The sequence below is a fragment of the Exophiala xenobiotica genome, assembly GCF_000835505.1.
Source record: "Exophiala xenobiotica strain CBS 118157 unplaced genomic scaffold supercont1.2, whole genome shotgun sequence".
NCBI classification, from domain to species: domain Eukaryota; kingdom Fungi; phylum Ascomycota; class Eurotiomycetes; order Chaetothyriales; family Herpotrichiellaceae; genus Exophiala; species Exophiala xenobiotica.
In genome coordinates, this window is record NW_013562493.1 from 4,891,844 (window position 1) to 4,906,504 (window position 14,661).

Below are 14,661 nucleotides of genomic sequence, written 5' to 3' on the forward strand. Positions count from 1 at the left end.
GAAGGGAGAGGGATCTCTGGATTAACGAATAAGGCCCACAGGTGGATTTGGGATACATCAAGGACTACTCTCACCACAGCGGTCAGTAGTCGAGGAGAAGTCGTTGGACGAAATTTGTAGCCCTGCTAAGTGCATAGTAACTTAGTCTACGGAGTAAGTATTGGTACAAAAGGGTTTCGGCATAGTCTCAGAGACGGCTCGCGCGAGCCAGGAGTGAGTACCACAGTACAGGGCGGCATCACCCTCGTCCCAATCAGGCATCTTGGCGGTAAACGTGCAGAGTCAGTCATAGTATCCAGACACCATCAAAAGAGCCCAAATCCACGGGCTACCACAAAATCTGATCTCACAAAATCTGATCTCATATTCTAGATCGAACAAGAAATCATGAAGAGCTCAGGTCCTCTGTGGAATTCATTTTGATGGCCAGTGATTGTAATACACCGGAAAAAAGCCATCTGGTACACACCCGTCGAGTATGATTGTACACTTGGCCCCTAGCTAGCAAATACCCACGCCATCATTCACAGTCCGCGGACTCACTAGAGCTCGCTCGTCACATTGGAGAATTCACCCTTCTCCAGCTTCGTCTGCCAGAAGATGGGGTTCGTGTCGGAGAAACCGTGCTTGACCCATCCGTCCTCCTTCACATGGTACAGGTTGATGTAGCCACCCGAGTATGCGTCCCGGTGAGTTGCTGCCAAAATACTTCTCCTGCCCAGTTCCAACGCTTCATCGTCTTCGAGGTCGTACTTGTAGAGAGCATCTAGCACACCGTAGGCGAATGTCTGACCGGATCCAACACAGAAAAGATTGCCTGATAGTCTCGTTCCGTCTGAATCGATGTAGTACAGCGCAGGTCCTTCTTGAGGTGTGACTCCAGTAATCATCGTACCCATTGACAGCCCCATTCCCTTGTATGAATACACCAAGTTGGCCAGAATTTTTGAAGCAGCAGCCACCGAGATACGTCGCTTGTGTCGAAGCTCATGTAGACGGCATTGGATACCAAGATAAGCAAGCCAGTATTGACAGTCCTGCATCGTGTCAGTTTAATTCAACTTGTCTCAAGCTCAAATCTGACGTACAGCAGCTCCTCCCGCCATCGTCCCAAGCAGCATAGGGTTGATCTCGATGACCTTCTTCACCGTTTGCGAGGCGATCCAATTTCCAGCTGTTGCTCGCGAATCCGTTGCAACAATGATACCTCCTTTGAATCTGAAAGCTAGTGTTGTTGTACCGTGTGCGATCTTGATCGGGCAGTTCGGGTTGGCGTGGTCGTCTGTGGTTGCTCGCAAGAATGCAGAGGGTCGAGCGACTGGAGGTAAGGCAAATTTGAGGGATAGTGAAGGTACTGTGTCGGTGTAATCATTTTGTTCTTCTGAATCGAAGCCTTCGCTGGCAAAGGGAGATTGAGTGTATTGAGCAACGAGGGCATCCATGATTCGGAGGCCAATCGGCAAGACTGTTCTTGGTTTGGGAAATCGACGGTCGAAGGAGAATCTGAAAAAACACAGCAAGAGAAAGAGGTGGTGTTACAGTACGTCAAGAATTAAAAGCGACGATGGATTAAGCAAGGCAGAAGGTGGATGATGAGAAGCAGAGGATGGGCTCGTCCGCTTTGATGATGGATGATACAATGCGCGTCTTTTGGCGCCTTGCAGCTGCAGCTACTAGTGCCGTATTTAGCACGGTAGGCTGAGCTGATCACGTGCGCCACGATCGAGGACAGCCTTGTTGCTTCGAGCATCACTTAAAAGACTCTATACAGTATGAAATCCTTACAGATGATATAACAGAGATTGGACGTTGACTTAAAAGCAGCTTCAAGTCGACAAAGTGCGGGTTCACAGGGTATTTCATGACTCGTCTCATTTTGTTTTCGCTCCTGTGTGCCTTCCGAAATTCATACAAGGCTCGCTGCTTTTTGCAGCTGTTCCGCGAGAATCCAACAGTCACGGCTGGTGTCATGATAGCTAATACAACAATATACAAACAAGTCGAGATTGGCATATAATGATCGATCATCAACTCAAATTTCTCTCATGCTCCCGTTAATAGGTTTTCTGCCAACTTGCAGGAAACTAGGCGGTCTTGCCTGATATTGCTGCTGTCCATTGTACGGATCTGGCATACTGATTCGGCTTGGAGGATAATCTGTCGGAGCCTCGTATCGTGTGCTGATGCCACTCGGAGCATATGATGATGGTTGATGGGATGGATAGGGCTGGTGGTTGAATTCTGACGTATTTGGACTGGCCGCCATGGCCATGAACCTATCAGACGTGATGGATGGTGCATTTGAATGTGATCTGTAAGTTGGCGGGGGACTTAAGGGAACGGACTGGAAGTTGTTGTGTCCATGGGAATACATTCGTTGATCCCCAAGGTCGGAGTTGGAGGATTGGTTGTTGTCAAAGTATTCGCCTTGCGGATGTGGTGCTACAGGCGACATTGGGCCATTAGGTACGCTGTTGTAGCCACCTCTCATCCTCTGTTGCTGTGACGCGAGTCTCCCCATTTCCAAGTCTCCTTCCTTGCTTGGGTTGAGAGGCTCACTCTGGTCCTCTACCCGTCTCTTGACAGCGGTGTCCCAGCTGGGCATGGGTGGAAGACTGTCTTCATTGATCTTTTTGTTGGGTTCCTCAAATGTAGCGAACTGTGGAGTGTTGGGGTTTGCAGCATATGCCATGGGTGCTGGAGGAGGTTGGTAGCCGCCGTACGGAGTGGGAGGCATTCGAGAATAGTCGTCTTTGAACTTGGACCGGTCGCGTCTGCCGCCGGAAGGACAGCAACGACAGCAGCATCCGCAGAGTTCGGCACCGCAGCAAAGGCATCGAGCGAAACACCAGATAACGGAGAGGAGAATGAGTGAACCAACCACGATTCCTATGATCGCAGGCCACCTTTTGCCATGTCAGCCAAAGCCGTCTGCAGGGAATGATCTGATGATTGGCCACATACTTGCAATAAGCCTTTTCCATGCATTTATCCCAGCTGCTGAACGTCTCGGGGGCGGACTGCACATCGTTGATAATGTCGCGGGGAAGTAAATAGTGAGCCATATTTGATCATGAAATAAGGACGATTCGTTTGAATTAGGCTTTCTTCCAGGTCGTGTCGCAGACTTGAGTGTATGCAAGGGTGGCCGATTATTCGCACTTGTGATCCGAGGCTGCCTTCTATAGTTCTTTGACGGTCGGTGTCTGGGTTAATGGAGGTTGGAAAGGGTCACCAAGTGAAGGCCGGCCAGCGGACAGTGCACCAACGAGTGACGTGTTTGTGCAGAATGGGCTGGTTAAGAGTTGGAGAAGCTAAGGTAGAGTGAGGGCACCTAGGCAAAGAATATCAAAAGGCGAAGAAAAGAGCGACTGTGTTGACTTTGAGGAAAGAGTGACAATCAGGTGTAAGAAGGATTGTGTAACGAGGGAGGCTGAGCAAGATAGAGCAAGGCATTCAGTCGCAAGCAGTTCAGAAAAAGAACGCGGAGAAGGCGAGAGGCGAGCAATCAATGGGGGCGAGCAAGGGGCACGCTAGGCATGCGGCATTAGGCCCATCCAGTGGCCATCTCAGTGAGAACCCCTGCCCAGGCCCGTCATACCTGCATTCTGCGGGCGCCCATTAAAGGCTGAAACACTGGCACAGTCAATCAGTCTTGGCCGTGATTTCTACCCATTGATCGCAGGGAAAGCAAGTTCAGCAATTCGGCCGAAGGCGATCTCTTCGGGAACATGCATTATGGTTATACCCTTACTGAATAGGACGACCTCGTTCTCCTTCGCGTCCACGCATCCCCAATAGTAAACTTATGCTCCACCAGCCCATCCATAGTTTTTCCAACATTTACCAAGCGCCGCATAAAGTCGTCCAACCGTGGATGACTCCCTAAAGATAAGCCACAAATATGTTCAGTGTCGCTCTTAATTCTTCGCCGGTGGAGGTCCTGGGGGTGGTTGATAGACGTCCTCCCCTCCACGGTAGGTATTTGAGGGCGGCTGCATTTCCACGTCCGTTTGTCTGCCTCCGAAATAGCCCTGATTTTGTCCATAGTAGCCACCGGCATTTTGACTGTAGTTCGGAGGAGCCTGAGGTCCCTGGTTGTAGTTCGGTTGTTGCTGCGTCTGGTAGTTGGGATTGTATTGAGCTTGACCGTGGCCCCAAGGCGTTCGTCCTGCCCAGCCAGTGCCGTAAAATGGTTGTCTACCCGCGCGACGTCGACGGCGAGCACTAAGGCATCTGAGAGTGGTCAGCATAGAACCACAGGCATGCGGCTCGGCGGTACTCACGATAATAAGAAGAAAAATATGAACGCAGCCACGAGGATACAGGCTAGAGCAACCCATCTTCCCCAACTAGACCATGTTGAATTGCATCGATAGGCTCGACCATTATTATCATAACATCTAGCCATTGAGAAGGTGCGTTAGTCGTGTGGGTAGGTTTTTAGAGAGGAGAAGTGTTGGAATGCGCTTGATCGTAGTGAACGTGAGAGGTCTAATGCGTATGATACACAAAAGTGATATGGATAGAACTCACGTATTATAGTAATACCTCGCGACAAGAGTCATGACTGTGAATTGGGAAGGGCGGTTGCCTGTGGAGTGATGTCAAGGGTTGCGACTGCGCAGCTTGGCCGAATGAAGGACTCCGGAGGCAGTGACTGGTGATGATGATGAAGCGCTCCCTGCTGCCAAGGTCTCTTAAATATATTATACAAATCAATCAAGCTGTGGGTATACAAGTATACAAGAAGAGTGGGCGACGGCGACAAGATCTTATGGTCAGAGAAAAAGACTGGCTTTAGAAGGTGGACGAAGCAAGGCGCAGCAGGGATTGAGGATGTTGGTTGCATCATTCATCACCATCACCATGCGCCCACCATGAAACCCCATCACGGTGGCGCAGCAACACTGAACAGCTAGCTGGTGCTCCGTATGCCACTATCGATTATCTAATTGGTCTGTGCCATCCCACTGAAAAGGTCGAGGTCCTCGGCGGTCCTCGCATCATGCCTGCACATTCAAAGCACCTGTCCCCTCGTCAAGCATCAAAAGGCGAAGCCAGCCTCGTGGATATGCTCTTAGGTTCAGATAATCCTTCGCATCTGGCCCTCACGAGGTTCGCTTGAGCTCTTTATTCAACTCGCCCTTCGATCGCCAGATCAAATGTTCCGGTCATCGCACCTTGGCATGGCGCCTCTATTCCGTAACCAAGAAGAGGCGATGCTCTTGGCCAACGCGTCACAATTCGCTGTGCTCCCCCCGTAAGCCAAACCGGTTCTCCTCGATATTCCTCGGTCGGCCACCATGATCACACCGTCCTCGTCTGACCTCGACATGCAAGTTTAATGGAGAGGATGTCGGTTAGGCGGCATTCGGTAAGCATTTCAGGATGCTGTCTGATGCTGTGCTTGTGCCAATGTCCTGTCCTTAGGCATGCAAATGCGTATGCGTAATCGTGCAAACTGGTCGTAATTGCCATGACTGGTGCAAGGCTGTAGCCTGAAACATAACGAGAATCCCATCATCTTCTCTCACTTTCCTGACCGTGCTACAAGCCATTGAAGTACTGCTTCCAGGTTCGTCTCTTCTTTGGCACTGATTCCGTAACAGCTGATCTCGCGATGAACGACCGACTTCAGGTCCAGCTGGTCTATCAATTCGTCGACCGACAGCTTATTCGGAAGGTCTGATTTGTTGCCGAGCACAAGTAGAGGGATTCCATCCAGAGTCGGTTTGCTTAGAAGTGCGTGCAGTTCCTCCTTAGCAACAGGTATGGCATCTTTGTCCGCAGCATCGACCACAAAGATGATAGCGTTGACTCCTCTACAGTAACGCTCCCACATAGATCGAAACCGGGGCTGACCTCCGAGATCCCAACATTTGATAGACACATGGCCTTTTTTGACCTCTTTTTTGTTGAAGGCCACCGTCGGCAGCGAATCGACGGTGAATTCATTTCCCTTGATATGTTCAACATTTGCTTCAATAACAGAAGATTCGGGTTTATACGTACCGCAAGGACTCTCACGAGACTCGTCTTGCCAGCGTTCTGTAAACCAACGATCGTCACATCCATCTCTGTAGCCCAGAACATCCATAGTAACCAGTCCCATAGCCACGTAAAGATGCCTGCCATATCGTGCGTGTTGATCAAAAAATATCCGTGTCCAAGGCCCGATTATTGCTGCACGGCGCATTCGATCAGGATCAAAGGCGGACGATCGTGATTCGGCCCATAACAATGTCGATGCTCGCAGAAGACTGGAGCTGAGCGCAAGATGACGAAACAACAAAACCTGGAGAAAGGGCATGACTAAGCGACATACGTGGCTGTTAAGGAACCACAACAGCCACACACTGTGGCTAGAATGCACTCAAGGCCTCTTCACATTCCGCTTTCAACAGCCAGCCCACCTTCCATCCCGCGTATCACCCACTAATTGGCCAGCTTGAGCAGTGACTGAGACCATCCTGGCCCTAGACATGACAGAAACGATCTCTGCAGCCTTCAAATCCTCTTGTCGACTCTGCATTGGTATTCAGCGCGGAATTCGCGTCGCCTTACTCTACAACAAAAGCAAATGTAATGGCACGGGTGCGATAGGAATGTTGGGCATGTGAGCAGTCCTTGTCCGCTCAAACCCCTAATCACCATGAGCACGAGATCACGCAACGGCTGCATCGATTGTAAGAAGGCCAAGGTCAAATGTGATGAGGTCCATCCTTTCTGTGGCACATGTGAGCGTCGACGCCGCCAGTGCAGCGGCTACAATCCACCTTCACGACCTCACACGGCTATTGATGATGCCAGTTCTCGAAAGAGTCCGGCCACCCCCAACGCTCAGCTTGTCGCTATTGCATCTCCTTCGGACTCTTCAAGGCTGTCCAATGGAGGTTGCTCCCTAGACGCCGCTGCTGTTCCAGTTCGAGCGTTTAGCCCCTTGATAGGCTCCTCAAGCGGCCCATTCTCTCCAGGCGCGACAAACAGCTCCCTTACGATAAACACTCATGTGCCCAGGAGTGTGTCCAGCATCCCTCCGGGCGCCATCAATCCTGCGGACGAGCCATTCATCGAGGTATATTTTAGGCGACACCCAAGGGAACTGGTTTTTGGTCCCGAATTTGTCAACGAGATGAATTCAAATGTGCTCAAAGTCTTTCAGAATAGCCCTTTGGTGGTCGGTGACTCGTTGTCTGCTATTGGAGAAGCTTACTGTAAGGACAGCGCTATTGCAGTGGCTCTTCCTATTGCCAGCAGAAAAGCAAGGATTCTCGCTCGCTTGCGGACCATGGACAGTCTGGGAGTGAGCATGGAGCTCTTGCTGTCAATAATCCTCGGGTTATGCGCAGTAGAGGTATGCAATGATTCACCGTTCCTCAGACTTCCACTGACATATCCAGCTCGTTGATGCCAACGACGAGCAGCACAATGTTAGCAGTCTGCCGACACTTCTCGACAACCTTTCTATGATGTTGGATCACCATCTCCGCATAAGCCACGAACTCAGCCAACTGGCTAAATATTTCCTCCGCGCATTGGCCAGACAGGATATGTTATTGTCCCTGACCAGACTCCACCCAGCCAGGATCCCGACTTCGTGGTGGTTGGACGACTATTCCATGACGCATGCTGACCGCTTCATGGGCTATACTACTACTCTGATGCCACTATTATCCAAGTTGAGCGGTCTGGCAGCGGATGTTCGGGCATACGGTCTAGAGATGCTGGCCAGCGATAAACCAATCGAACCGACCTTCCCAAGGCACGCCTCGAACCAGGCCGATTTGCTGGATCGTGCTTCCGTGATCCAGGACGAGCTACACTCATGGCATGCCACTGTCGATCCAACACTCTCCTTCCAGGCTTCCCGAAAGTTTTTCGTGCATGCCCATTGCTCACGCCAAGCCGCCTTGCTGTATCTGCATCGTCTCTTCAACCCTCCTAGCAGCTCGATAGAAGCGGATCAAACGGCACTCGCCATGGCTTATGAAGTAATGGCCCACACTACAAATTGCGCCGAGGACATGAAGATGTCTCTGTGGCCTGTCTTTGTTGCTGCATGCGAAATGCACAGCGAAGCAGACCGGCTAAGTGCGTCGGAAATATTCGATTCAATCTGCAGTGGTCGCAAGACGATTACAGCATTACGAACGAGGGCTTTCGTTGCCCACCGAGTCTGGGCTGCAAGGGATGCTGGCCTGAATTGGGACTGGATGACACTGAATCTCCAATATCCAAATGAACTGCTCCCTATATGAAGCACTAGCTCCGCTATTGTCCAAAAGGGACCCAACTATCCGAGGCGCTCATTATTCCAAAGCACAAAGTCTCCACGACTTTCTCGGAGTCATGAGTTTCCCTTGAGAACAGCGTCAATGAGCTCCACATCCTTCAACAACTGCTCGTCTCCTAATCGAGCGCCGACCAGTTGTAGAGCCACGGGCGCTCCGGCCATGAGTTTGGGATCATCTAATGCCTGTTAGCAAGGAGAGACGTCAAGGAGAGAATGCGAGGCTAGAAGGGTTCGGAAGTTGGCCACTTACACAATGCTTGCACCTCTGCGTCGAGATCGTGCATAGGAAGGAAAGAGACATCTTCCAGGTCCACTTCCGGATTTGCTGTGGTGTATGGTATGATCACAGCAGGATACTTCGAGGAACGACTGGATTAGTCCCATATCCTCCGCTCGATGGAAGCTTGGGGCCGACTTACGTCTACCGCGTTCCAGCAAACTGTGTATGTGTCATTGTTCCAATCGCCAGGTAGCACTGCAGTATGAGGCCCGGCTGGAGCGATCACGAGGTCCACCCCTGCTGCCTGCCATCGATCCAGCATGTCCTTCTGGATTGCCAGTTTCTTGGCGTTGAAAGCCCATGCTTCTTCATGCGATTTTCTGGGTATGTTCCAGAAACCGATCTTCTCGACTGAAGGCACTACCGGCTCACCCGCTTTCTCCAATTGACCGCGCTGATAAGACAATCCGTCTAAGGTGAAGAGCTCGCGTGTGATACTGCGAATTTCTTGGAAGTCAGGAGGTACGAAGTCCTTCACCACAAAACCTGCAGCCGAGAGCTTGTTCGCCGCCTCTCGTATCGCTCGTCGAACCGGCGGATGTGGTGTCAAACCGCTCTTATGGATCACTCCGATCACAGGCTTCCGAGGCTTTGTCCCGTTCTCCATGACTTGTTGGATGACTGCAGGATCAAATTGCCATGGCTTAGCGTCCCGGGCAACTCGAGCAAGCAAGGACAGGTCACGAGCTGAATGGGCCAAGGGCCCGGATACAGCTGGAATACCCGTGTTTGCGCCACTGTAACCGGATGCCGCATATCCTATCATGGGAAGGACACCAAAGGTTGGCTTGTAGCCATATACTCCGTTGGCTGCCGCTGGAATACTACACGCCTATCAATACTGGCGGTTTTGGGACGAACAATGTCACCTACCGGATTGAACCGCCAACATCGGTACCAATGCCTAGAGCTGAGCCTCTGAATGCCATGTTCGACCCCTCACCTCCGCTACTGCCTCCGCAGGTCAAATGACTCACGACGGGATTCTTTGTCTGTCCGAAGACGTTGTTGTGGCATTCTGCGACTAGCATGGTTTGAGGCGTGTTCGTCTTTGCGATGACTACCGCGCCCCGGGACTTCACAAGCTCTATCAATGGAGTCGTGTGAGTCGATGGGTCGAATGTCCTCGAAATATAGCCATTACTAGCGTCGTACCCCTTGACATGAAAGCACTCCTGGATGATACTGTCAGCATCTGATTCCCTGTCAAGGGCAACTTTAGGATGATCCCGATCCCTCCTACCTTGAAGGTCATTGGCAAGCCGTGAAGTGGTCCAACTGTCTTACCAGTCTGCTGGAAGACCTTGTCCAGATTCTTGGCATCTTCGATGGCATCCCGGAACATGATCTCGGTGAGATTGTTGCAAAGCTGATGCCCTATGGCCGCCCGCTTGCAAAAGGCTGTCACGACTTCCTCAGCAGAATAAGTACCGGCTGCAATCGCTGCAGCCAATGATGTCGCATCATGTTTGTCACCAGTAATCAGGAGTTCACGTTCTGAGAGGAGTCCGGATGAGACAGCGATTGGACGTAAGTCGGTGGTATCGTCTGCTGCAGCGAGGACCTCTTCCTTCAATTTCCATTCCTTCGGAATTCTGCGTCCTTGTTCGGTCTTTTTCGCAGCAGCTATCTTTTGCCAATCTTCAGAGCCAGTGGCTTCTGGTTCCTTGGCGATCATGTTGCCTCTATGAAGTCTGGCATTAGTATCTGAAGCCACCTCGAGCACAGTCGAGCAGCGCACTGAAGCAGATTTAAAAGCTTGGTAGCGGATGATGTTGACCCTGAGTGTGTGGGTTTCTGCAATAAGCTATCTACTGCAAGGAACAGCTCCACAGTCATCGTTCCAGCTCATAGCAGTTTCGTACAGGCCCTCGGCTGGAACATCACCGTGGAAGGTACTGGGGCAAAATGATCGTCATTGTACAACGGAAGCTATTCAACTCATGGGGCTTACAAAGGAATCGCACAGAAGCAATCGTTCTATACAAAGTTCCCAATGATACAATCGACCTCGGATTTGCTCGGCCCTTATCACGCCATTCGACTTGACTTGGGCAGAAAACGTGGATGCATAGCGTATGTCGCCATGCTTGAAGGGCCTCGATGACAACAATTGCCTGCCAAGCAATCTATAGGCTATCAGCGAAGAGAGACGACGTTGATAGCATAGGCCCCCGATACCCCTGCCACCCACCTGCTACGAATACGGAGTACAGCACACATACTCCAGGAGTCCCAGTATTTTCTCCAACAGGCCGCTTCCGACGAATCATTCGGCTTTGCGCCGCCTCGCTCCTGACGGTCATCTCCTGTTGATATGCGAATCATCTGGAGAAGATAGGCATTGATAGCATGCTGATCGTTCCAGTCCAGTTCCTGCTTCAGCGCAAAACTCCGGGTTTAGCGACCACAAATCGAGGGCGATTATCTTGTTGATCAGCGATTCCCTGAAAAAGGAGCACGCTGATATATCTTGTTGCTTCGCATGGTACGGCATGGGTAGCGAATCACACCGCACCCAGTCTCTAAAGTATGCACGTCGCTATCTCGCCACGAGCCGTGACGGGAGATAGCTACCTATCTTTGATAAAGAAGGTCCAGACCTCCGCATACTAGTAACGAGCGACCCCGCGCAGTATATATATCCTGCAGTGTCGGCGCTACATGGTTCTGTGTCCGCCTTGCACATTGCCTCGTTTGTTACTCAAGTCCATTCCATCCATCTGAGCATCCGTGAGAATGAGTGACATTGAGAAAACGGCCGCTCAGGTGACGCAGCCTCCACAGATGGAGGCCGCGTCTCCCAGAGCAGGCAGGATAACGGGCCTTATCAAGGGCACCACTATCAATGACCTCAATGTTCTGGGAAAGGACATGTTGCAGAAGGCCCTGGAATATGACGAAGCGCAACTGGAACGGGATGCCGTCAAGGTTCGGAAGAAGTTGGATTTCTTGGTCCTTCCGATGGTACATATCTCACTTACACCGTCACACACGCGCCGGCTCACTACGAAGATCGAAGACCGTGGGCTGACACTACATTCTAGATGATGTGTACGTACATGCTAAGCTTCCTCGACAAACAAACGTGGGTCTACCCAGGGTGTAGCGAGCGGCGCGACACAAGTGCGGGTTGCTGATCCCTTTCTTGCAGACTCAACTACTCCAATGCCTACGGCCTTCAGGTAGACACAAATATGAAAGGGGATGACTATTCATGGGTCGCTTCCGCCCTGTACTTTGGCTGGCTGATAGGAGCGTACCCCTGGAACATTGTGCTGCAACGGTACCCCATCGGCAAATTGCTGGGCTGGATGCTGTTCGTCTGGGGAGCGGTCTGCATGCTCCAAGCCGCCGTCTTCAATTTTGCGGGATTCTTCGCCATCCGCTTTTTCCTCGGTATGCTCGAAGCATGCATCAGCCCGGCATTTGTCATCCTCACCTCGATGCTGTGGACGAGAGAGGAACAGGCCCTGAGGACTTCGTTCTGGCTTTCGACGAACGGTGTCTCTTCGATTCTCGGTGCTTTGCTGGCTTACGGCTCGGGTCACGCCGACAACCTCGCCGTGCCGAACTGGAAGTTGATTTTCCTGGTATGAACATATCCCTCAAGGACTTGTGCGCGGAGAAAAGTTCAGTCAGTGCTGACCTTGAGACAGATCGTGGGCGCGTTGACTTTCGCTTGGGGCTTTGTTATCCTCCTCTACCTTCCCGACGGTCCCCACAACGCCAAGATGCTCTCCGAGTACGAGCGCATGGTCGCCGTGTGGAGAGTGTCGAAGAACCAGATGGGCATTAAGCACAAAGCGTTGATCCCTTATCATATCAAGGAGGCCTTCTTGGACGGCAAGACATATCTGCTCTTGCTGATGGGCATCTGCACCGGCATCCTCAACGGCGGTGTCGCCAACTTCGCCTCGGCCCTCATCAAGGGGTTCGGGTTCGATGCGCTCCGGACGAGTCTTCTGCAAACCCCCGGAGGCGCCTTCGAGCTTATCGGCTGCATGGCTTTCGGCTGGATCGCGACGAGGAAGAACATGCTCGGTCTCACCGTCATCAGTAAGTTTTCCGGTTTCGTCTTCCTTTACCCTGCCCCCTCCCCCAAGGTCCAGATAATTAACACCCATGTTTTTGCAGTCTCCTCGCTCCCGGGCATCGCCGGCCTAATCGGCCTACTCACAATCAGCATCAAACATCGGTACGCCCTAGTCGCCATGTGCTGGCTACAAAACGTGCTCGGCGCCCCTATCATCTTGGGCTGGACACTCCCCGGCGTCAACACCGCCGGGCACACGAAGCGCACGACCGTGATCGGGCTCTTCTTCTGCTTCTACTGTGCCGGCAACATCACGGGTCCGCACCTGTTCTTGGCCAATGAAGCTCCGCGGTATTTCACCGCGATCAAGGGCCTCTTGGGCACGTACTGCGCCCTGATCTTTTTCCAGGTCATTTACACGGCATGCTGTTGGTTCGATAACAAGGCACGCGATAAGAAAGGATTACACGCGCAGAGGGAAGAGGAAGAACTGTTCGAGGGGTATGATGACTTGACGGATAAGCAGAATAAGCATTTTAGGTACAAGGTCTAAAAAAAGGAGGAAGACGAAGAAGACGAAGAAGAGTAAAGAAGGATGTGATGGTGGCTATCACACCAGTGAATCATATCAGCAGAGACAAGACCGTTACCGACCAACGAACAGTCTATCCTGAATTTTGCAGGAAGAGTTGGTCTTTGAGCCCAGTCGTTTAGTTTCTGGCCGTCCATAGCGAGAGTAAGCATGCCAATGCAATCAACTAACGATGGACAGATTTCTGGATTCTTGCTCTAGAAGACCGTGTCATCATTGGGGTTCGGCTACAGTGTAGCCAAAAGCCGCCCGGAGCCCGAATCGCGGCGAGTTGGCCGATGCGGACCAATGACCTCCTTTTCTCGGAGTGGTACCCCTGTCGAATTGTTGACTCCCGGCATGGCCTCAGGCTAACATCGCGAACGACAAACGTAGGCTCCCTTTGTTGTGAGCTTGTACTGTTGGTTGGGAGTGAACGACAATTGCGAGATATAGTAATACCGTGTGCCATCGCTTGTCTTGTCCCGCAAGCGGTGAGAATCATCGGATCTGGGGACTCGCCCGCTTCCGATGTGGTAGTTCCGGAGTTTCGCCTGGGTGTGTGTGAGAGAAGACATCGGATTTCTTGCGAACGTGTTTGTAGCAGTATCTCGTATATGAGGACCGAGTGTCATGATCACATGAGCATGAGCGATGATACGTCTGCGGTGGAGTGATATGGGCTCTCAGATCAAAGTGTCCGATATCCGACTGACCACAGGTCAAACCCGGTGGTTGAGGTCAGCCCACGACAGCGCCGCGTCACGCCCCGAAGACGCACAAGGCAGAGGCGCTGGCCTTCTGCTGATGAAGTGTCTCTCTATGCCGACGCTAAAAGGGTCGGCAGATCTTCCGCAGCCACCGAATCTTGTCGGTAGACACGTAGTGTAGCGACTTGGGCACATTCAGATGGGGAAGGTGCCATTTTCCGTCAGGGCAGTTGTCAAGACGTACACCTGAAACACCTTCGTCCTCGCGTTTGGAGAGCCTATGAAGTTAGTGTTCCCGGGTGTCAACCCACTTTGTGATATGCTGATGATGAGTCTGTGAACCGACAGGGATCGGAAGGCTCATGGAGATATGCCGACTGCCAGTCCTTGTTCCCATAGGCTGGCTTTGCTCCTTGCGTCGAAACAAGCATCAAGCAAGGGAAGCTTAGCTGGAAGTTTGAGCACACCATGTCTGTGCAGAAACCCTTTTGGGTCTTTCGCAGATGTAAAGGAATGCTTTATGCGTACCATCCTGAGGTGGCGTGGGACAAGCATTGGTGGTGTGCCAACGTAGTCCCTGATCGACAATGAAATTCTGGATCCGCCGCGTCTGTGTGCTTCGCTCCTATGGCGCAATACGGCTGCCAAGATGCGAGGTGCTCAAATGAGTCCAAGAGCTATAGCAGGACATTCTTGTGAGGCCGGGGAAGGGCCAGAACGCCATCAAGACGGTCTGTCGTATGACAATCAGCCTGGTGCGGTCTCGCT

The 14,661-nt window shown here is 51.8% G+C and overlaps 7 protein-coding genes across 8 annotated transcripts; 2 read left to right on the forward strand and 5 right to left on the reverse strand.

Annotated features, from left to right (window-relative positions):
• Window positions 1–108: 108 nt before the first annotated feature.
• On the reverse strand, window positions 109–1,643 carry PV05_04041 (proteasome subunit beta type-5). The gene is made up of 2 exons (XM_013464733.1): window positions 1,089–1,643; window positions 109–1,037 (listed from the first exon to the last, which is right to left on the reverse strand). Exons 1-2 carry the CDS (start codon window positions 1,440–1,442, stop codon window positions 543–545), a joined length of 849 nt encoding a protein of 282 aa, XP_013320187.1. The 5' UTR covers window positions 1,443–1,643; the 3' UTR covers window positions 109–542.
• Window positions 1,644–1,733: 90 nt separating this feature from the next.
• PV05_04042 (uncharacterized protein) lies at window positions 1,734–3,459 on the reverse strand. Its single transcript, XM_013464734.1, has 2 exons — window positions 2,965–3,459; window positions 1,734–2,906 (listed from the first exon to the last, which is right to left on the reverse strand). Exons 1-2 carry the CDS (start codon window positions 3,063–3,065, stop codon window positions 2,033–2,035), a joined length of 975 nt encoding a protein of 324 aa, XP_013320188.1. The 5' UTR covers window positions 3,066–3,459; the 3' UTR covers window positions 1,734–2,032.
• A 110-nt stretch (window positions 3,460–3,569) lies between these two features.
• On the reverse strand, window positions 3,570–4,836 carry PV05_04043. 2 transcript variants are annotated; one of them, XM_013464736.1, is made up of 3 exons: window positions 4,537–4,836; window positions 4,287–4,403; window positions 3,570–4,236 (listed from the first exon to the last, which is right to left on the reverse strand). In XM_013464736.1, exons 1-3 carry the CDS (start codon window positions 4,566–4,568, stop codon window positions 3,921–3,923), a joined length of 465 nt encoding a protein of 154 aa, XP_013320190.1. In that variant the 5' UTR covers window positions 4,569–4,836; the 3' UTR covers window positions 3,570–3,920. The 2 variants fall into 2 exon arrangements, with proteins under 2 accessions (XP_013320190.1, XP_013320189.1); XM_013464735.1 differs by having other exon boundaries at window positions 4,287–4,836.
• Window positions 4,837–4,841: 5 nt separating this feature from the next.
• Window positions 4,842–6,249, reverse strand: PV05_04044 (uncharacterized protein). The gene is made up of 2 exons (XM_013464737.1): window positions 6,016–6,249; window positions 4,842–5,962 (listed from the first exon to the last, which is right to left on the reverse strand). The coding sequence occupies exons 1-2, from the start codon at window positions 6,136–6,138 to the stop codon at window positions 5,534–5,536; spliced, it is 552 nt and encodes a 183-aa protein (XP_013320191.1). The 5' UTR covers window positions 6,139–6,249; the 3' UTR covers window positions 4,842–5,533.
• Window positions 6,250–6,655: 406 nt separating this feature from the next.
• Window positions 6,656–8,261, forward strand: PV05_04045 (uncharacterized protein; the record flags this gene model as incomplete). The annotated part of the gene is made up of 2 exons (XM_013464738.1): window positions 6,656–7,357; window positions 7,404–8,261. The coding sequence occupies 2 exons, from the start codon at window positions 6,656–6,658 to the stop codon at window positions 8,259–8,261; spliced, it is 1,560 nt and encodes a 519-aa protein (XP_013320192.1).
• Window positions 8,262–8,350: 89 nt separating this feature from the next.
• Window positions 8,351–10,254, reverse strand: PV05_04046 (uncharacterized protein; the record flags this gene model as incomplete). The annotated part of the gene is made up of 5 exons (XM_013464739.1): window positions 8,351–8,472; window positions 8,547–8,652; window positions 8,716–9,400; window positions 9,450–9,751; window positions 9,820–10,254. The coding sequence occupies 5 exons, from the start codon at window positions 10,252–10,254 to the stop codon at window positions 8,351–8,353; spliced, it is 1,650 nt and encodes a 549-aa protein (XP_013320193.1).
• A 1,061-nt stretch (window positions 10,255–11,315) lies between these two features.
• Window positions 11,316–13,165, forward strand: PV05_04047 (uncharacterized protein; the record flags this gene model as incomplete). Its single annotated transcript, XM_013464740.1, has 5 exons — window positions 11,316–11,543; window positions 11,624–11,664; window positions 11,731–12,169; window positions 12,236–12,635; window positions 12,714–13,165. The coding sequence occupies 5 exons, from the start codon at window positions 11,316–11,318 to the stop codon at window positions 13,163–13,165; spliced, it is 1,560 nt and encodes a 519-aa protein (XP_013320194.1).
• Window positions 13,166–14,661: the final 1,496 nt, after the last annotated feature.